This window comes from Thalassophryne amazonica, chromosome 6 (assembly GCF_902500255.1).
Source record: "Thalassophryne amazonica chromosome 6, fThaAma1.1, whole genome shotgun sequence".
In the NCBI taxonomy this organism is placed as follows: domain Eukaryota; kingdom Metazoa; phylum Chordata; class Actinopteri; order Batrachoidiformes; family Batrachoididae; genus Thalassophryne; species Thalassophryne amazonica.
The window spans coordinates 113,799,010-113,821,871 of record NC_047108.1 but is presented as its reverse complement, the minus strand read 5'-3'; the positions used below and the strand labels follow the sequence as shown (position 1 = coordinate 113,821,871).

At 44.9% G+C, this 22,862-nt stretch overlaps 1 protein-coding gene across 1 annotated transcript in view; it reads right to left on the bottom strand.

The window, feature by feature from the left end:
- The window catches only part of acot7 (acyl-CoA thioesterase 7), a 207,699-nt gene that overhangs the window by 45,936 nt on the left and 138,901 nt on the right, over positions 1–22,862 (bottom strand). The window contains exon 7 of the mRNA XM_034173174.1: positions 17,024–17,140. Within this exon, the coding sequence (XP_034029065.1) occupies positions 17,024–17,140 (117 nt within the window). The remainder of the gene's footprint in view (positions 1–17,023; positions 17,141–22,862) is intronic.

Sequence of the window (22,862 nt, the reverse complement as noted above, 5' to 3'; positions counted from 1 at the left end):
CAGATAAACTTTATTGTTTTTGTGCAAATATTTTCTCATTTTGAAATGGATTCCTGCAACACATTTCAAAAAAGTTGGGACAGGGCAACAAAAAACTGGGAAAGTTGATGAATGCTCAAAGAACACCTGTTTGGAAACTGGTGAATGTCATGACTGGGTATAAAAGGAGCATCCCCAAAAGGCTCAGCTGTTCACAAGCAAACATGGGGCAAGGATCACCACTTTTTGAACAACTGCGTGAAAAAATAGTTCAACAGTTTAAGAACAATGTTTCTCAATGTTCAATTACAAGGAATTTAGGATTCCATCATCTACAGTCCATAATATAATCAGAAGATTCAGAGAATCTGGAGAACTTTATACATGTAAGTGGCAAGGCCGAAAACCAACATTGAATGCTCGTGAACTTCAATCCTTCAGGCAGCACTGCATTAAAAACTGACATCATTGTGTAAAGGATCTTACCGTGTGGGCTCAGGAACACTTCAGAAAACCATTGTCAGTTAACACAGTTTGCCGCTACATCAACAAGTGCAAGTTAAAACTACCATGCAAAGTTAAAGCCATACATCAACAACATCCAGAAACGCCGTCACCTTCTCTGGGCCCAAGCTCATTTGAAATGGACAGATGCAAAGTGGAAAAGTGTGCTGTGGTCTGATGAGACCATATTTCAAATTGTTTTTGGAAATCATGGACGTTGTGTCCCCCGGACAAAAGAGGAAAAAGACCATCCAGATTGTTGCCAGTGCAAAGTTCAAAAGCCAGCATCTGTCATGGTATGGGGGTGTGTTAGTGCCCATGGCATGGACAATTTACACATCTGTGATGGCATCATCAATGCTGAAAGGTACATCCAGGTTTTGGAACAACACATGCTGCCATCCAAGCAACTTCTTTTTCAGGGACGTCCCTGCTTATTTCAGCAAGACAATCCCAAGCCACATTTTGCACAAGCAAGAATGGGAAAGAATTTCACCTACAAAGTTTCAACAATTACTGTCCTCAGTTCCCAAATGCTTATTGAGTGTTGTTAGAAGGAAAGGTGATGTAACACAGTGGTAAACATACCACTGTCCCAGCTTTTTTGAAACATGTTGCAGGCATCCATTTCAAAATGAGCAAATATTTGCACAAAAACAATAAAATTTATCAGTTTGAACATTAAATATCTTGTCTTTGTGGTGCATTCAACTGAATGTAGGTTGAAGAGGATTTGCAAATCATTGTATTCTGTTTTTATTTACATTTGACACAATGTCCCAACTTCACTGGAACTGGGGATGTAATAGAATAAAGGCCTTTATTGTCATTGTACATAGATAAATATATACAATAACATTTGTCCTCTGCATTTAACCATCCTAATTACAGTTAGACACAATCCAACCACTAGGAGCAGTGTGCAGCAACAGTCCGGAGCCCGGGGACCAAATTCAGATGTAGAGACACTGCCTTGCTCAGGGGCAGAGAAAGGAGCAGATCCACAGTGCTAACCACTAAGCCACATTGGTCCACTTAGGCAAGCAACTGATATGTCACCACCTCTCCAAAGCAACCATCAATATGCCTCAGTGAGGCAGCATGAAGTAACATCTCTTTCATTTAGTCGTTCATTTTCCACCATTTATCCAGGTCCGGGTCACAGTGACAGCAAACCAAGCAACTCTTCCCTCACTTCCGCATCCTCACCAAAGTCTTGCAACAACTCCCGGAAGACCCTGACATACTTTAAGTCCTCTACTTGGGGTAATCATTTTCCCCTGACTCAGAGGGGACAGTCCACCCTGTTGGAAAAGCGTGAACTGTCCCCTCTGGGTCAGGGGAGAGTTATTCATACAGCTCTCTTGGTTTTACTCTACCACCCAACACTGGTTTCCTCCACTTTCAAGCATGATACCTGTATATTATTTTATTTTTTACCAAAAATTGTCTTTGTCCAGTCCACAATGTCCACTTCAATGCCAGATGTGACCTCTACCTGTCTGTGTGCTTGGACAAGACCCCTCACCATCATAATCCCAGTCAGGCCCAGCTCTATATGGGTACTGGTCTTGGCTGGGGACGAGTGCTGCGAAGGACTAGTGTCCACTCCAGGACAGTCGTAGACTGTCATCTGCTTTATGTTACAGACTCCAGGGATAAGCATCGGCGCCTCAGATCTGGATGAGAAAACTTTAATCTATCTTTTGTTCCATCTCAGGGTTGTTTGAGCTTTTTTTTTTTTCAAATTAGAACCATCATACTATGTGAACATATATTCTCTGGTGCAGATAAGCCAATAGTTTTCTACTCAATGGCCTCACAAAAAAAATGAGCCTTAATCAAACAGACTTTTTTATTCTTTTAAAAAGACCATTCTAATTAATAATTGATTGGTGCACAAAGTAGATCTTGGTGCTAAAGGTCAACCACTGTGTGTGAGTCGGATCTCCAAGGAGGAGTCTGATAGAGTCCGTGCCGATTTTATCTTTATCCTGAGCGATCAGAGTCTACTCCTGATGGAGAAAACACACACACACTGGCTATAAACCCAAAATCAAAACCATTTCTTCCGTTTTGCTTATAGAGCTTCGTGGAAATTCAAAGTACGCAAGCAAACAAAGATGATGACAAAAAGAAAATCCTGCTCAAACACAAATTAAATGCTCTCTTTGTTGTGGGGTCAGGTGGTCTCCCCTCCCTTCTGTGTTTTCCAGCCAGTGGAGCAGACTGAATACACCTCGGCCAAAGAGCCATTACAATTAGTAACAATTATTATACAAGCCCACAAAAGTTGGGCAATTCAATGAAAAATGGGACATGACCAGGCAAAGATTATTTTCAGTTATAGATTCTGAAAAAGGATGGAACTTATTTATAAAACAACAACTTTACAATACAAGTTAAATTCATAAGGTAAACTCATTAGTTGCCTGGTTGGTTATTAGTTTTTGTTAAATTTTTTCATTTGATTTTTTTTTTTTTTTTTTTTACATATGTTCTTATTACATGCACCTGTAAAAATGTTGGGCCTGTAGGGGGAGTGGAAACAGCCAGCTCCCCCTGTATACCTGGCGTTCACAATCATGAATTGGTGCTAGTATTCAGACAATTTTGACATAAAGTTTGAGGAAATTTTCATGTCTTTTTTTTTTGGTAACGTCCGTCACACTCATATTTTTGATTTCTTAAACAACAGAAACATCACTGGATATCTTTTCTTTCCTGCCTGAATACCTCAAGATCTTAACTACGCTCACACACAAGATTGGGGAACTTATGGCTTCAACGTTCAGTGTAGGACTGGTTTACATGGCTCAGTCTCCTTACAAATGTAACGTCAGTCACGGTTTTATGTGCAACCATCAGAACTAAAATTTCCCATTTTAAAATAATACACTAATCTAAGTTTTATTTAACCAGGTTAGTACCATTTAGATCGAGATCTCTTTACTTTTGTTTTCAAGTCACCTAACCTGCATGTCTTTGGATGTGGGAGGAAGCCAGGGCTCCCAGAGGAAGCCCACGCAAACATGGTAGAACATGCAAACTCCACAGAGAAAGGCCACAGGTGGGAATCGATCCCATGACCTTCTTGCTATGAGGCAACAGTACTAACCACTAAGCCACCGTGGTGCCTAATAATATGCTAATACTTATAATATACTAATACTAAACTGTTGTGTGGGCCGCTGAAGAGGAGGTACTGCTGGCCCACCACCACCAGAGGGCGCCCTGCTTGGAGTGCGGGCTCCAAGCACGAGAGGGCGCCAGACCCAGAAGAAGTGACAGCTGTCACTCATCCTCTGCACCAGCTGTCACTCGTTATCATCACTACCATAAAAGCCGGACTGCAACTCCACCTCCCCGCCGAGAAATCGACTACCAGTACCAAGGTACACTTCTCTGCTGTGATTATTGCGAATAATAATCTGATCTGTTTTGCAGCTGTTTTTCCTGTTGGTATTCCTTATCTGGGATTTTTGGCGTTTGGTGTGACTGCGACGGCTTCGCCTCACACCCCAAAACCGATAAGTGGTTGACCAGGAGCTGCACGAGTGTGTGTGATTTGGAGGTGGAGGTGCTCCCTCCCAACTGTGTTTGGACTGTAAATTACTGAGTGTGCGGACTCACACTCATACATCATCTTTCTGTTTTCTGCCAGCAGTACCAGGGTCGACAGCCGAAGACAGAGGCCACCTGGGGACTCGGGACTTGGCGGCTCCGGTGTTCTTCAGACCGTTGGTGGTGGAGGCCGTGTGGGACGCGGCTTCTCTCTCGTCGGGCGTCTTCTATCTTCGAGCCTGCCCACACGTCACCTGGTGTTTATTGACTGTGAGAATTACGACACATTTCGTTGTGTATTGTCACAACATTAAATTGTTACCTTTTGGCTTACTCATTGTCCGTTCATTTGCGCCCCCTGTTGTGGGTCCGTGCTACGACACCTTCACAACAGGATTTCTTGGCCATCGTCATGGACTCCGAGGGGCGTCAACTTCAGCTTGAACGGCCAATGGAAGAGCCAGGAGCGCAGGCGTCAGCGGGAGGCGGGTTGAGTGAGCTGCAGCAGATCTTAACCGCCTTCAAGGCCCGGTTAGAATTAGTGACCGAGCAGAGTGTCCTCCTTAATCGGAGGGTGGAGGCTCTCACCGCCAGGGTGGAAGCGCGCGATCAGAGCGCTGCTGCAGCCACTCCTCTGGCTGGTCCTGGGCCCGTATCAAACGTTCCACTGGTCGTTCAACGAACCCCCCCACCATCCCCTGAAGCATACATAAGCCCTCCGGAACCGTACGGGGGCTGTGTCGAGACGTGCGCGGACTTCCTCATGCAGTGTTCACTCGTCTTTTCACAGCGCCCCGTCATGTACGCATCAGATGCTAGCCGGGTAGCTTATGTTATTAATCTGCTTCGAGGAGAGGCACGCGCATGGGCTACGGCGCTTTGGGAGCAGAATTCACGGCTCCTAACGTCTTATACTGGGTTTGTACGGGAATTCAAACAAGTGTTTGATCATCCCAACAGAGGCGAGACCACTTCGAACGTGCTGCTGTCGATGAGACAGGGGCGTCGTAGCGCAGCCGAGTATGCAGTCGGCTTCCGCATCGCGGCAGCGAGGTCCGGCTGGAATAACGTTGCGCTCCGCACCGCCTTTGTAAATGGACTGTCCCCGGTCCTTAAGGAGCACCTACTGGCCAAGGAGGAACCGCGGGAATTGGACGGGCTGATCGATTTGGTTATACGTTTAGACAACCGTTTAAATGAGCATCGTCGGGAGCAGGCCGGGAGGCGTGACCGGGCACGAGTCGTCCCTCCCCCTTCCGGTTCCGATAAGATGACGTCGTCCCCACGCTTCACTGCCAGAGAGCTCCGTGTGGCTACAGCTCCCCCTGCTGAGGAGGCTAGGGACACGAGCAGGGCCAAATTAAAATCAAACATTAGACAAAGGAGGCTGGCCCGCGGGGAGTGTTTCGTCTGCGGCTCTTGCGAGCACATGCAGAGGGACTGCCCTAAAACGGTCAAACTACAACGCCCGTCCTTAGAAACTGGGCTAAGGGTGGGTCATAACACGCACGCGGGAAAACCCCGCAAATCTGCACGAATCCCAGTAACCATCCTTTGTGGGGATTTAACCCTTCATGCCCCAGCACTGATAGACACAGGGTCTGAAGGGAATCTGCTGGACAGCAGATGGGTAAAGGAAGTAGGGCTCCCTCTGGTGGCTCTGCCGGCACCATTGCAGGTGCGAGCACTAGATGGCACCCTGCTTCCATTAATCACACATCAGACACAACCAGTGACTTTGGTTGTGTCTGGGAATCACAGGGAGGAGATAGTGTTCCATGTAACACCTTCTACCTCCCGAGTGATTTTGGGCTTTCCATGGATGGTGAAGCACAATCCCCGGATTGATTGGCCGTCTGGGGTTGTGACGCAGTGGAGCGAAACCTGCCACCGGGAGTGCTTAGGATCCTCGGTTCCTCCCGGCACTACGGCTAATGAGGAGGTCAAAGTTCCCCCCAATCTATCGGCGGTGCCAAAGGAGTACCACGATCTTGCTGACGTTTTCAGCAAAGATCTGGCACTCACTCTTCCCCCGCACCGACCGTATGATTGTGCCATCGATTTGGTCCCGGGCGCTGAGTACCCGTCCAGCAGGCTGTACAACCTCTCACGTCCGGAACGCGAATCAATGGAGACCTACATCCGGGACTCCTTAGCTGCCGGGCTGATCCGGAACTCCACCTCCCCGATGGGTGCTGGTTTCTTTTTTGTGGGCAAGAAAGACGGCGGACTCCGTCCATGCATTGATTACAGAGGGCTGAACGAGATCACGGTTCGCAACCGATACCCGTTACCTCTGTTACCCTGCATGGAGCCCAAATTTTCACAAAATTGGATCTTAGAAACGCGTACCACCTGGTTCGGATCCGGAAGGGAGACGAATGGAAGACGGCATTCAACACCCCGTTAGGTCATTTTGAGTACCTGGTCATGCCGTTTGGCCTCACTAACGCCCCCGCGACGTTCCAAGCTTTGGTAAATGACGTCTTGCGGGACTTCCTGCATCGGTTCGTCTTCGTATATCTGGACGATATACTCATCTTTTCCCCGGACCCTGAGACCCATGTCCAGCATGTACGTCAGGTCCTACAGCGGTTGTTGGAGAACCGGCTGTTTGTGAAGGGCGAGAAGTGCGAGTTCCACCGCACTTCTTTGTCCTTCCTGGGGTTCATCATCTCCTCCAACTCCGTCGCCCCTGATCCAGCTAAGGTTGCGGCGGTGAGAGATTGGCCCCAACCAACAAGCCGCAGGAAACTACAGCAGTTCCTAGGCTTTGCAAATTTCTACAGGAGGTTCATTAAAGGTTACAGTCAGGTAGTTAGCCCCCTGACTGCCCTGACCTCCACCAAGGTCCCCTTCGCCTGGTCGGATCGGTGCGAAGCCGCGTTCCAGGAGTTGAAACGCCGGTTCTCGACTGCACCAGTTCTGGTGCAGCCTGATCCTGATCGCCAGTACATAGTAGAGGTGGACGCCTCTGACTCAGGGATAGGAGCCGTGCTGTCCCAGAGCGTGGAGGCTGATAAAGTCCTCCATCCTTGTGCCTTTTATTCCCGCAGGTTGACCCCAGCTGAACGGAACTATGACGTCGGCAATCGGGAACTTCTTGCGGTGAAGGAGGCTCTTGAAGAGTGGAGACACCTGCTGGAGGGGGCATCGTTGCCCTTCACGGTTTTCACTGACCATCGGAACCTGGAGTACATCCGGACCGCCAAGCGGCTGAACCCCAGGCAAGCCCGCTGGTCTCTGTTCTTCGGGCGCTTTGACTTCCAGATCACGTATCGCCCCGGGACCAAGAACCAAAAACCAGATGCATTGTCCCGGGTACACGAAGAAGAAGCCAAAGCGGGGCTGTCGAACCCCACCGAGACCATCATCCCCGAGTCCACTGTCGTGGCCACCCTCACCTGGGACGTGGAGAAGACCGTCCGGGAGGCCCTGACAAGGAGCCCGGACCCGGGGACTGGCCCCAAGAACAGACTGTACGTCCCACCAGAGGCAAGAGCTGCCGTATTGGACTTCTGTCACGGATCCAAGCTCTCCTGTCATCCCGGAGTGCGTAGGACCGTGGCAGTAGTCCAGCAGCGCTTCTGGTGGGCGTCCCTGGAAACCGACGTCCGGGACTACGTCCAGGCCTGTACCATCTGCGCCAGGGGCAAGGCAGACCATCGGAGGACGACGGGACTCCTCCAGCCCCTGCCGGTGCCGCATCGCCCCTGGTCTCACATCGGCCTGGACTTCATCACGGGCCTCCCGCCGTCCCAGGGCAACACCGTTATTCTCACGATAGTGGACCGGTTCTCCAAGGCGGCCCACTTCGTGGCCCTCCCGAAGCTCCCGACAGCCCAGGAGACGGCAGACCTTCTGGTCCACCACGTCATGCGGCTGCATGGGATACCATCGGACATTGTATCAGATCGTGGTCCCCAGTTCTCTTCGCAGGTGTGGAAGAGTTTCTGTAAGGAGCTGGGGGCCACCGTGAGTCTCTCGTCCTGGTACCACCCCCAGACCAACGGCCAGGCAGAGCGGGCTAACCAGGAGTTGGAACAGGCCCTTCGCTGCGTCACCTCCGCGCACCCGGCGGCCTGGAGTCACCATCTGGCCTGGATCGAGTATGCCCATAACAGCCAAGTCTCGTCTGCTACCGGCCTCTCCCCTTTTGAGGCTTGTTTGGGGTTCCAGCCCCCATTGTTCCCGCTGGTGGAGGGAGAGGTCGGTGTGCCCTCGGTCCAGGCCCACCTCAGGAGGTGCCGCCGGGTGTGGCGGACCGCCCGCTCTGCCCTGTTAAAAGCCCGGACGAGGGCCAAGACCCATGCGGACCGCCGACGTTCCCCGGCCCCAACATACCAGCCCGGGCAGGAGGTGTGGCTCTCGACCAAGGACATCCCTTTGTGTGTCGACTCCCCAAAACTAAAGGACAGATTCATCGGACCCTTTCGTATCCTCAAGATCATCAACCCGGCCGCAGTGAAGCTTCAACTCCCGGCTTCACTGCGGATTCACCCTGTCTTTCATGTTTCCCGTCTCAAACCACACCACACCTCGCCCCTCTGTACTCCGGGACCTACGCCGCCTCCTGCCCGGCTCATTGACGGGGAGCCTGCCTGGACAGTCCGCAGGCTCCTGGACGTCCGTCGTAAGGGCCGGGGTTTCCAATATCTGGTGGACTGGGAGGGGTATGGACCTGAAGAACGCTCCTGGGTGAAGAGGAGCTTCATCCTGGACCCGGCCCTCCTGGCCGAATTCTACACAAGACATCCGGACAAGCCTGGTCGGACGCCAGGAGGCGCCCGTTGAGGGGGGGGTCCTGTTGTGTGGGCCGCTGAAGAGGAGGTACTGCTGGCCCACCACCACCAGAGGGCGCCCTGCTTGGAGTGCGGGCTCCAAGCACGAGAGGGTGCCAGACGCAGAAGAAGTGACAGCTGTCACTCATCCTCTGCACCAGCTGTCACTTGTTATCATCACTACCATAAAAGCCGGACTGCAACTCCACCTCCCCGCCGAGAAATCGACTACCAGTACCAAGGTACACTTCTCTGCTGTGATTATTGCGAATAATAATCTGATCTGTTTTGCAGCTGTTTTTCCTGTTGGTATTCCTTATCTGGGATTTTTGGCGTTTGGTGTGACTGCGACGGCTTCGCCTCACACCCCAAAACCGATAAGTGGTTGACCAGGAGCTGCACGAGTGTGTGTGATTTGGAGGTGGAGGTGCTCCCTCCCAACTGTGTTTGGACTGTAAATTACTGAGTGTGCGGACTCACACTCATACATCATCTTTCTGTTTTCTGCCAGCAGTACCAGGGTCGACAGCCGAAGACAGAGGCCACCTGGGGACTCGGGACTTGGCGGCTCCGGTGTTCTTCAGACCGTTGGTGGTGGAGGCCGTGTGGGACGCGGCTTCTCTCTCGTCGGGCGTCTTCTATCTTCGAGCCTGCCCACACGTCACCTGGTGTTTATTGACTGTGAGAATTACGACACATTTCGTTGTGTATTGTCACAACATTAAATTGTTACCTTTTGGCTTACTCATTGTCCGTTCATTTGCGCCCCCTGTTGTGGGTCCGTGCTACGACACCTTCACAACACTAAACCTCTGTTGTATGTTTCATTGAAGCAAATTATTGTCTGTCTCCTTATTACTGACAAATGGACGCATCTCATGTCATTGTCAACCAGGTGCTGCTGCCAGTGGCTCTGCTATAATGACCAATATGATATCATATTGATTATGGTGTATTAGTGTGCGTCCGGTCAACTGGACTCGTTATCTTCCTTCAAAATGTTTCACTCTTCATCTACAAAAGCTTCATCAGTTGTAGTTGGTTTGGTGAGAGGCTCAAATATTTACCCTCTCGGGTCACTGATGCAAGGAAAGGTCATAAGAGTCATTGGTCAACGGGGGTCACCTGAGTTCAGCTGTGAATGTTTTTCCAATAGAGGGGGCATTGAGGACGGTCTCTGAGTGTCTCAGAGTTTCACCCCTGTATACATCGTTATCTTCAAAAAAGTGTCCTTTTATCCTTCAGATGCAGGTAGACGGTTGAATCCCGAATCCTGAATCTCAACTCCTGAATTCTCAAGTGAGAAGAGAAAATTGAACATGAGCTCTGAGATTTTTCTGATTACCAGGCTACCTGGAAATCAGAAAACTACAGGAACACAGAAACTGCAGTTGGTGTGAGCCCAGGATGAAGTGAGCAGGAAAATCTCAGGCTTTGACTGCAACAGAGTAGAATGGCACCCCAGTCTGCCTGTGCTTGAAACTTCTCACAGTATTTGAACAGCGAGACATCCAAAATCTAGTCATTTTCACAGCAACTGACAAACCAACAACTTTTACACCTATAACTAATCATTATGATTGATAGATCCACTTTAGCATGAATAAAGAAAAGGTGTTGCACTGTAAGGGCAGAAATATGCCAGATTTTCCAGAGTACAAGTCACGTTTATTTATTTATTTTTTTTTACTAGTTTGGGAGGTCCTGTGACTTATACTATAGTGCAACTTATAACCCCCCCAAAAATCCCACATTTGTAAATAATAACAATTATTATCATTATTATAATAATAAATGCAGCGCTGTTGGCAAGGCAGTTATTGTGCTTGTTTACAATGCAAATTGCTGCCCATTCTCCAGGTAATGTGGAGTTGCACCTGGAAGGTCACCCAGTGTAAATCTTGTGCCAAATCAACATGCAGATCCACCTTGGATCTAAGAGTGGTGACTCCAAGTGGGGGAAAAAGGGAGAAGTCGAAAAGTCTATATAATAATAATAATAATAATAATAATAATAAAGAAGAAGAAGAAGAAGAATAGGTATTTACATAAGGCTTTTACTAGAATCAACATCAACAAAATAAAGTCCAATAATAAACAAATAAAGGCCAATAAAAAGTACACAACAACAGTAAATGTTCCCTAATTAAAAAGCTGATAAAAATTTTGTATTTTTGTATTTACTGTGCAATTTCCAACTCTGTAAGCCAGCAATCCATGCACAGCTGAGTCACATGTCAAGCAGTGTGTTGTGCAACATACCTTCACTTATGAATCTTGCTTATATTTGGAACTGAAAAGTCCTTTTGGCACACACCACAAGTTGAGGGCTTCCTGCAAAATCCACTGTTCAGGTTTCTATATGAGTCCATCTGATGTTTGCTTTTGTTTAAACTGCTTCAAATAACATCCAATATGTTGTCCAGTGCACATTTATTAGTCCATCTTGCTTAGTTTTTGGAATTTAAAAGTTCTGATGTTAAGTAACAGCACATGCTGTCATGTGCACATGAGCTAAAATGAATTCTTGTCTGTTGTTAAACCCACCCCCAGGGAAATGCTCTGTTAAAAAGTAAATCCTACATACAGAAACAAAGTACGACTTATACTCCGGTGCAACTTACATACAGTGAATCCAGAAAGTATTCACAGCGCTTTTTGTCATCATCTTTGTTTGCTTGCATACTTTGAATTTCCAGGAAGCTCTACAAGCAAAACGGAAGAAATGGTTTTAATTTTGTGTTTATAGCCAGTGTGTGTGTGTTTTCTCCATCAGGAGCAGGCTCTGATCGCTCGGGCTAAAGATAAAATCGGCACGGACTCTATCAGACTCCTCCTTGGAGATCCGACTCACACACGTGGTTGACCTTCAGCACCAAAATCTACTTTCTGCACGAATCAATTATTAATTAGAATGGTCTTTTTAAAGGAATAAAAAAGTCTGTTTGATTAAGGCTCATTTTTTTTTTGTGAGGCCACTGAGTAGAAACTATTGGCTTATCTGCACCAAAGAATATATGTTCACATAGTATGATGGTTCTAATCTGAAAAAAAATAATAATAATAAAAAAATAACATGTCGTGCACATGAGATAAAATGAATTCTTGTCTGTTGTTAAACCCACCCCCAGGGAAATGCTCTGTTAAAAAGTAAATCCCACATACAGAAAAAAAGTGTGACTTATACTCCGGTGCAACTTACATACAGTGTATCCAGAAAGTATTCACAGCGCTTCACCTTTTCACATTTTGTTATGTTACAGCCTTATTCCAAAATGGATGAAATTCATTTTTTTACTCAGAATTCTACACATAATACCCCATAATGACAAAGTGAATAAGTTTTTGAAATTTTTGCAAATAAAAACAAGCAAACAAATAAACAAACAAACAAACAAAAAATACAAAATCACACGTACATAAGTATTCACAGCCTTTGCCATGAAACTCAAAATTGAGCTCAGGCACACCCTGTTTCCACTGATGATCTTTGAGATGTTTTGACAGCCTAATTGGAGTCCACCTTGGGTAAATTCAGTTGATTGGACATGATTTGGAAAGACACACACCTGTCTATAACGTCCCACAGTTGACGGTGCATGTCATAGCACAAACCAAGCATGAAGTGAAAGGAATTGTCTGTAGACCCCTGAGATAGGATTGTCTCGAGGCACAAAACTGGTGAAGGGTACAGAATCATTTCTGCTGCTTTGAAATGTTCCAGTGAGCACAGTAGCCTCCATCATGTGTAATTAAAAGCAGTTGGGATCCACCAGTTGGCTGCCCATCTAAACTGATCAATCGGGGAGAAGGGCCTTAGTCAGGGAGGTGACCAAGAAATTGATGGTCACTCTGTCAGAGCTCCAGCATTCCCCTGTGGAGAGAGCAGAACCTTCCAGAAGGACAACCAACTCTGCAGCAATCCACCATTCAGGCCTGTATGGTAGAGTGTCTAGACGGAAGCCACTCCTTAGTAAATGGCACATGGCAGCCCACCTGGAGTTTGACAAAAGGCACCTGAAGGACTCTCAGACCATGAGAAACAAAATGCTCTGGTCTGATGAGACAAAGACTTTGGCGTCATGTTTGGAAGAAACCAGGCACCATCCCTACAGTGAAGCATGGTGGTGGCAGCATCATGCTGTGGAGATGTTTTTCAGCAGCAGGAACTGGGAGACTAGTCTGGATTGAGGGAAAGACAAATGCAGTAATGTACAGAGACATCCTGGATGAAAACCTGCTCCAGAGCGCTCTTGACCTCGGACTGGGGAGATGGTTCATGGAATGGACAAAACTGCCCAATGACAGGTGCACCAAGCTTGTGGCATCATATTCAAGAAGACTTGAGGTTGTGCTGCCAAAGGTGCATCAACAAAGTATTGAGCAAAAGGTGTGAATACTTATGTACATGTGATTTCTTAGTTTACTTTTAATAAATTTGCAAAAATGTAAAAAAAAAAAAAAAGTTTTTTCATGTTGTCATTATGGGGTGTTGTGAGTAGAATTTTGAGAGAACAAATTAATTTACTCCATTTTGGAATAACAACAAAATGTGGAAAAAGTGAAGTCCTGTGAATATTTTCCAGATGCACTGTATGTTTTTGAGAGATGTGCCTTAAACTCTGCAAAATTCCATGCATGTTTTTAATTTTGCATGTGGACACATGATCACTGCACGGTGGACAAACTGCACGGTGCATTCTGTGGCAGTTAAGTGAGTCAGCCATGCACATCCTCAGAAATAAACATGACGCATCTGCAAGATGCTGTACACATATGAATGGTACGGCCAGCATCAGGAAGATCAGCAGCAAAAAAAAAACTGATGCAAAAAAGTATGCTTTTAATCCTGATTTTAAAGATTAATTTATTTTTATATCATAACACCAATAGCAGATATTGGGTTGATTCTGCCTTTAACACCAATCATGATTGATTCTTCTTTTTTTTTTTCGTGGTGACATATTTTGGCATCGTGAACGTGGATCTCACCAAATCTCCACTCTTCAGTTTTTCTGTTCACTTGCTGTGTGTTCACTTGCTTAAGAATTCCACTCTGATCGTTCTATAGCTGTGCTGTTCTTGCGTTTTGATTGGTTGCGTGTGCATCACATTTTCACCTTAATTTTTCAACTTCAGAAGAATTCTAATCGACAAATGACTTGTGGAGAGAATGGAGGCATCTCGTAGCAGAAAACGAGCACTACAACTGCAACTGCAACTTCAGGGACACCAACCCGGTGTCCTGTGAATGAAAGTCTCAGGCCTTGTGAGAAACATGAACAACAAGACATACGCGCCCCCTTATAGAGGCAGCCGCTTGAGAAAGCTAGCCGCTATAAGAACAAGCAAATGAAGGCTTCATTTCTTGCATGTTCATTATCATGGTAAAGCCGTCGAAAGTGAAAAGAAAAAGAGCATGTGCCGACAGAGGGGTCACACATGGGTCAACTAACCACTTGTTTTTTCTACCTATCAGGTCACAGATTATGTTTGATAACCAACCCAGTCTCATTTTTTTTTTTTTTTTTTTGTGCTCCCGTCACAAAATGATTAAAATTTTTGTGACGGTTTTTTTTTAAACTCACTATTATTAACCCTACTCCTACCCCCAACCCTAACCTTAACCATAACCTAACCCTACTCCTTCCCCTAACCCTAACCCCCCCCACTTTGCTTTTAATTTCATGCAGCCGTCACGGAATGTATTAGAATGAATTTAGGCTCCCGTTATGAAAATGTGGTGCTTTTCCTGACAATATCACAAACCAATATATTAATGTATATTTCATGCTGCTGAATCACGACATGCCGTGAAATACGGTAGCTGAAAACAGCTACCAAATCATTTTTATGACAGTGTTGTGATATATGTACTCCAAGCTGTGTGGGGAGCTCTGTAGAGAAGAATGCAACCAAACCCCACCCCCACCCCCAAAAACAGCAAAAATAAATACTGACCAGAGATGAATAGCTCCTCTTTGAGAGCCGCCTGTGATTGATCGTGGTACGTTGCTATTTAGATGAGCATTAGATTCGACTCAGATGAGATGTGTTCTGTGAGGAAACTGATCTGTTTGAAAAACATCAAAGTCTGCAAGCCCATTGTTTGTTTTAGCGCAGCCATCTGGTTTCTTTATTTATGTTATACCAGAGCAAAACCCACAATTAATAAATAGATTAAATACAATCTCTCTTCACCCTCAACCTTATTTTGCACTCAAGATTACACAGTTTGAAAACAGGAAACTTGAGCTGGACGCGCCTCAGATTCACTCTCGACCCAATCAATTCTAATGTACATCCACGAGGGACAATCCTGTCTTGGGTACGCAGCACAACAATAAGATACAGAAAATAAGCGTTGTAATTCAAAACTGTCAAATCAAATTAACATTTTTGTGGCAGTTAAACCACAAAGTAAAATGAGAAATGCTCATAAAAACCAGTTAATGTTTAGATAAGTTAACACAGTGCTGTCTGGGGTGATTATTATTATAATTATGTGCACTGGCGAAGTAAGTGACAATAGCAGGGTATCATTTTCACTGGCGTGTCAGTCAGGCATGTCTGTGGACAAGCTAACTCAAAAACTGACAGATGGAGTTCTTTCAAACCTGTTGGGATAGACACCTGGAGGTGATTAGATTTTGGTGTTGTTTGGTCAAAGGGCAAAGGTCACAGTCAAGGAAAACCCCTCAACAAAAATATAAACGCAACACTTTTGGTTTTGCTCCCATTTTGTATGAGATGAACTCAAAGATCTAAAACTTTTTCCACATACACAATATCACCATTTCCCTCAAATATTGTTCACAAACCAGTCTAAATCTGTGATAGTGAGCACTTCTCCTTTGCTGAGATAATCCATCCCACCTCACAGGTGTGCCATATCAAGATGCTGATTAGACACCATGATTAGTGCACAGGTGTGCCTTAGACTGCCCACAATAAAAGGCCACTCTGAAAGGTGCAGTTTTGTTTTATTGGGGGGGGGGGGGGGGATACCAGTCAGTATCTGGTGTGACCACCATTTGCCTCATGCAGTGCAACACATCTCCTTCGCATAGAGTTGAAGAGAACACCTCTCCAACGTGCCAAACGGCAGCGAATGTGAGCATTTGCCACCTCAAGTCGGTTACAACGACGAACTGGAGTCAGGTTGAGACCCCGATGAGGACGACGAGCATGCAGATGAGCTTCCCTGAGACGGTTTCTGACAGTTTGTGCAGAAATTCTTTGGTTATGCAAACCGATTGTTTCAGCAGCTGTCCGAGTGGCTGGTCTCAGACGATCTTGGAGGTGAACATGCTGGATGTGGAGGTCCTGGGCTGGTGTGGTTACACGTGGTCTGCGGTTGTGAGGCTGGTTGGATGTACTGCCAAATTCTCTGAAACGCCTTTGGAGACGGCTTATGGTAGAGAAATGAACATTCAATACACGAGCAACAGCTCTGGTTGACATTCCTGCTGTCAGCATGCCAATTGCACGCTCCCTCAAATCTTGCGACATCTGTGGAATTGTGCTGTGTGATAAAACTGCACCTTTCAGAGTGGCCTTTTATTGTGGGCAGTCTAAGGCACACCTGTGCACTAATCATGGTGTCTAATCAGCATCTTGATATGGCACACCTGTGAGGTGGGATGGATTATCTCAGCAAAGGAGAAGTGCTCACTATCACAGATTTAGACTGGTTTGTGAACAATATTTGAGGAAAATGGTGATATTGTGTATGTGGAAAAAGTTTTAGATCTTTGAGTTCATCTCATACAAAATGGGAGCAAAACCAAAAGTGTTGCGTTTATATTTTTGTTGAGTATATGTCTCAATGGCAAAGAAGCGTAGATGGATTATCTGAAGTGTATATTGATTAGTAAAATATTTGTGATTGATGGGTAAGAAGGACTTCATAATGAAGTCAATATGATATAGTCAAAAACACTGTTACAGACATCCTGTATGTACATTCACTTGTAGAATTACATAGTTGTGTATAGAGTGTTTAGTCCTCTAATGCCTTTAACTTTGTAACTTTTTTTTTAGAAATTTAGAACCATTCAAGTCTTTGAAGCAAAACAATCATAACTGCAGAGTGTCATAAAGGGTGAAATCGCTGCACGTTTTAGAGCGTTTCCTTCAGAGCTGTGGGTTTTTTAAGTGTCACTGATTGCTCTTATTCATTCGTCTGTCCTCACCTTTCTTGATCTTGCGGTGGAAGTTGATGGCGTCCACGGCGGCGGTGACTATGTTGGTGTTGCAGTGCCGAGCTGCCACGATGCCGGCGACCTTGTCCATCAGATTCATGGTCAGACCTGTTACACACACACAACCTGGATTTAAATGCTGTGCGCACACACACACACACACACACACACACGATAAACTGTGCAGGTCCACCAGGATAAGGAGACAGTTTTACTGTATCTTGTTCAGAACTGTATAATTTTAGACTTTTTCTTAAAAATGTACAACCCCAATTCCAATGAAGTTGGGACATTGTGTAAAATGTAAATAAAAACAGAATGCAATGATTTGCAAATCCTCTTCAACCTATATTGAATTGAATACACCACAAACAAAAGATATTTAATGTTCAAACTGATAAAGTTTATTGTTTTTGTGGAAATATTTGCTCATTTTCAAATGGATGCTTGCAACACGTTTCAAAAAAGCTGGGACGAGGCAACTAAAGACTGGAAAAGTTGATGAAAGTTGGGACAGTGGTATGTTTACCACTGTGTTACATCACCTTTCCTTCAAACAACACTCAATAACTGTTTGGGAACTGAGGACACTCAAGATTGGGTATAAAAGGAGCATCCCCAAAAGTCTCAGCCTTTCACAAGCAAAGATGGGGTGGGGATCACCACTTTGTGAACAACTGCATGAAAAAAATAGTCCAGCAGTTTAAGAACAATGTTTCTCAATGTTCAACTGCAAGGAATTTAGGGATTCCATCATCTACAGTCCATAATATAATCAGAAGATTCAGAGAATCTGGAGAACTTTCTACATGTAAGCGGCAAGGCAAAAACCAACAGTGAATGCCTGTGACCTTCGATCCCTCAGGCGGCACTGCATTAAAAACAGTTCGTCGCTACGTCTACAAGTGCAAGTTAAAACTCTACCATGCAAAGTGAAAGCAATACATTAACAACATCCATAAATGCCACCGCCTTCTCTGGGTCTGAGCTTATTTGAAATGGACAGACGCAAAGTGGAAAAGTGTGGTGTGGTCTGATGAGTCCACATTTCAGATTGCTTTTGGAAATCATGGACGTCGTGTCCTCTAGAAAAAAGAAGAAAAAGACCACCCAGATTGATACCAGCGCAAAGTTCAAAAGCCAACATCTGTGATGGTATGGGGGGGGTAGTGTCTATGGCATGGGCAACTTACACATATGTGATGGCACCATCAATGCTGAAAGATACGAGGTGTTGGAGCAACACATGCTGCCATCCAAGCAACATCTTTTTCAGGGACGTCCCTGCTTATTTCAGCAAGACAATGCCAAGCCACATTCTGCACGTGTTACAACAGTGTGGCTTCATAGTAAAAGAGTGCGGGTACTAGACTGGCCTGCCTGCAAGAACACTTTTCACGAATGTGTCATATACAGTGAGGAAAATAAGTATTTGAATACCCTGCGGTTTTGCAAGTTCTCCCACTTAGAAATCATGTTGGAGTCTGAAATTTTCATCTTAGGTGCATGTCCACTGTGAGAGACATAATCTAAAAAAAAAACATCTGGAAATCACAATCTATGATTTTTTTAATAACTTATTTCTATGTTACTGCTGCAAATAAGTATTTGAACACCTACCAACCAGCAAGAATTCTGGCTCACACAGACCTGTTAATTTTTCTTTAAGAAGCCCTCTTATTCTGCACTCTTTACCTGTATAAAAGACACCTGTTCACACAATCAATCATACTCCAACCTGTCCACCATAGCCAAGACCAAAGAGCTGTCGAAGAACACCAGGGACAAAACTGTACACCTGCACATGGCTGGGATGGACTACAGGACAACAGGCAAGCAGCTTAGTAGAAGACAACAACTGATATGATTATTTATTAGAAAGTGGAAGAAACACAAGATGACTGTCAGTCTCCCTCGGTCTGGGATTCCATGCAAGATCTCACTTTGTGGGGTAAGGATGATTCTGAGAAAGCTCAGAACTACACAGGAGGACCTGGTCAATGACCTGAAGAGAGCTGGGACCACAGTCACAAAGATTACATTAGTAACACATGATGCTGACATGGTTTAAAATCCTGCAGGGCAACAAGGTCCCCCTGCTCAAGCCAGCACATGTCCAGGCCCATTTGAAGTTCACCAGTGACCATCTGGATGATCCAGAGGAGGCATGGGAGAAGGTCATGTGGTCAGATGAGACCAGAATAGAGCTTTTTGGAATCAACTCCACTTACCATGTTTAGAGGATGAGAGAGTGGTGAGAGCCAACCACTGGCGGTATTGTATCACTTCCTGTTCTGGAGCACAGCGGTGTTTTGCTGTATCTGTTAGCTGTTTAATCTGCGCAGTTAGATTGATCTAGTTAACTAGATAACGATTTGTTTCACAGTGTAATCTTCACGTGCCTTAACTAAAGCACTCCTTCTGCTGAATCACCTCTAAATTATTTACACATTATTCACTTTGTGTGTTTTTAGGAATCCGCTAGCTTAGCGCAGCTACTAGCTCTTAGCCGGTTTAGCATGGCGGCTTCTCCTGTCTCTCCCGCACTTTTCTGCTCTGGGTGTGAAATGTTTAGTTATTCCTCGGCCTCTTTTAGCAGTAATGGTACTTGTAATAAGTGTAGGTTATTCATAGCTTTGGAGGCCAGGCTGGGTGAATTGGAGACTCGGCTCTGCACCGTGGAAAATCCTACAGCTAGCCAGGCCCCTGTAGTCGGTGCGGACCAAGGTAGCTTAGCCGCCGTTAGTTCCCCTCTGGCAGATCCCGAGCAGCCAGGAAAGCAGGCCGACTGGGTGACGGTGAGGAGGAAGCGTAGTTCTAAACAGAAGCCCCGTGTACACCACCAACCCGTTCACATTTCTAACCGTTTTTCCCCACTCGGTGACACACCCGCCGAGGAACAAACTCTGGTTATTGGCGACTCTGTTTTGAGAAATGTGAAGTTAGCGACACCAGCAACCACAGTCAATTGTCTTCCGGGGGCCAGAGCAGGCGACATTGAAGGAAATTTGAAACTGCTGGCTAAGGCTAAGCGTAAATTTGGTAAGATTGTAATTCACGTCGGCAGTAATGACACCCAGTTACGCCAATCGGAGGTCACTAAAATTAACACTGAATCGGTGTGTAACTTTGCAAAAACAATGTCGGACTCTGTAGTTTTCTCTGGGCCCCTCCCCAATCGGACCGGGAGTGACATGTTGAGCCGCATGTTCTCCTTGAATTGCTGGTTGTCTGAGTGGTGTCCAAAAAATGAGGTGGGCTTCATAGATAATTGGCAAAGCTTCTGGGGAAAACCTGGTCTTGTTAGGAGAGACGGCATCCATCCCACTTTGGATGGAGCAGCTCTCATTTCTAGAAATCTGGCCAATTTTCTTAAATCCTCCAAACCGTGACTATCCAGGGTTGGGACCAGGAAACAGAGTTGTAGTCTTACACACCTCTCTGCAGCTTTTCTCCCCCTGCCATCCCCTCATTACCCCATCCCCGTAGAGACGGTACCTGCTCCCAGACCACCAATAACCAGCAAAAATCTATTTAAGCATAAAAATTCAAAAAAAAAAATAATATAGCACCTTCAACTGCACCAGACTAAAACAGTTAAATGTGGTCTATTAAACATTAGATCTCTCTCTTCTAAGTCCCTGTTAGTAAATGATATAATAATTGATCAACATATTGATTTATTCTGCCTTACAGAAACCTGGTTACAGCAGGATGAATATGTTAGTTTAAATGAGTCAACACCCCTGAGTCACACTAACTGTCAGAACGCTCGTAGCACGGGCCGAGGTGGAGGATTAGCAGCAATCTTCCACTCCAGCTTATTAATTAATCAAAAACCCAGACAGAGCTTTAATTCATTTGAAAGCTTGACTCTTAGTCTTGTCCATCCAAATTGGAAGTCCCAAAAACCAGTTTTATTTGTTGTTATCTATCGTCCACCTGGTCGTTACTGTGAGTTTCTCTGTGAATTTTCGGACCTTTTGTCTGACTTAGTGCTTAGCTCAGATAAGATAATTATAGTGGGTGATTTTAACATCCACACAGATGCTGAGAATGACAGCCTCAACACTGCATTTAGTCTATTGTTAGACTCGATTGGCTTTGCTCAAAATGTAAATTAATCATACCTTAGATCTTGTTCTGACTAATGGTATGGAAATTGAAGACTTAACAGTATTCCCTGAAAACCCCCTTCTGTCTGATCATTTCTTAATAACATTTACATTTACTCTGATGGACTACCCAGCAGTGGGGAATAAGTTTCATTACAGTAGAAGACTTTCAGAAAGCGCTGTAACTAGGTTTAAGGATATGATTCCTTCTTTATGTTCTCCAATGCCATATACCAACACAGGGCAGAGCAGCTACCTAAATTCTGTGAGTGAGATAGATTATCTCTCAATAGTTTTATATCCTCTTTGAGGACAACTCTGGATGCTGTAGCTCCTCTGAAAAAGAGAGCCTTAAATCAGAAGTGCCTGACTCCGTGGTATAACTCACAAACCCGTAAGTTGGAGAGGAAATGGCGTCTCACTAATTTAGATGATCTTCACTTAGCCTGGAAAAAGAGTCTGTTGCTCTATAAAAAAAAGCCATCCGTAAAGCTAGGACATCTTACTACTCATCACTAAGTGAAGAAAATAAGAACCCCAGGTTTCTTTTCAGCACTGTAGCCAGGCTGACAAAGAGTCAGAGCTCTATTGAGCTGAGTATTCCTTTAACTTTAACTAGTAATGACTTCATGACTTTCTTTGCTAATAAAATTTTAACTATTAGAGAAAAAATTACTCATAACCATCCCAAAGACATATCATTCTCTTTGGCTGCTTTCAGTGATGCCAGTATTTGGTTAGACTCTTTCTCTCCGATTGTTCTGTCTGAGTTATTTTCATTAGTTACTTCCTCCAAACCATCAACATGTCTATTAGACCCCATTCCTACCAGGCTGCTCAAGGAAGCCCTACCATTAATTAATGCTTCGGTCTTAAATATGATCAATCTATCTTTATTAGTTGGCTATGTACCACAGGCTTTTAAGGTGGCAGTCATTAAACCATTACTTAAAAAGCCATCACTTTGAATGAATGAATGAATGAAAACTGTTTATTTCGAACATTTGATACAACAACAATTACAAGATAGATCAGTAAAGACAACAACAAAAAAGTTCCTACTGTGTACCCAACATGTCCGAAAAGGGGTAGGGTGAAGCATCAGCTTATTTATCCCTACCCCTTCTTCCCCACAACCAGTAATACCCTTTGCCACATATACACATAAATTCCTACACACCTAAACCGATATCAATATATATATATATACATATATATACACACACATACATATACACATCAACATACACATATATACACATATACATATATACACGTATATATACACAAACATAAATATACACCTACACATACCTACTTACATACAAAATACTATATATTTACAAGCCGAAGCAAACAACAAAAACACCCTAACCCTCATTACCCTTCCTCCTCCCTATACCCAGAAAAAACCATATTTTTGTACCGCTGTTTGAACTGGTTCATGCTTGGACATTGCTTGAGCCCCACTCCCAATCTGTTCCACATCCTCACCCCACAGACAGAAATACAGAACCTTTTAATGTTGTTCGTGCCCACTGATGCTTTAAATTAAATTTCCCCCTCAGACTGTAATCCCCTGATCTGTTAAAAAACATATTTTTAATATTTGCTGGAAGTAAATTGTTTATTGCTTTATACACAATTTGTACTGTTTGAAAATGAACCAAGTCTGTGAATTTTAAGAATTTGGATTGTAAAAATAGTGGATTTGT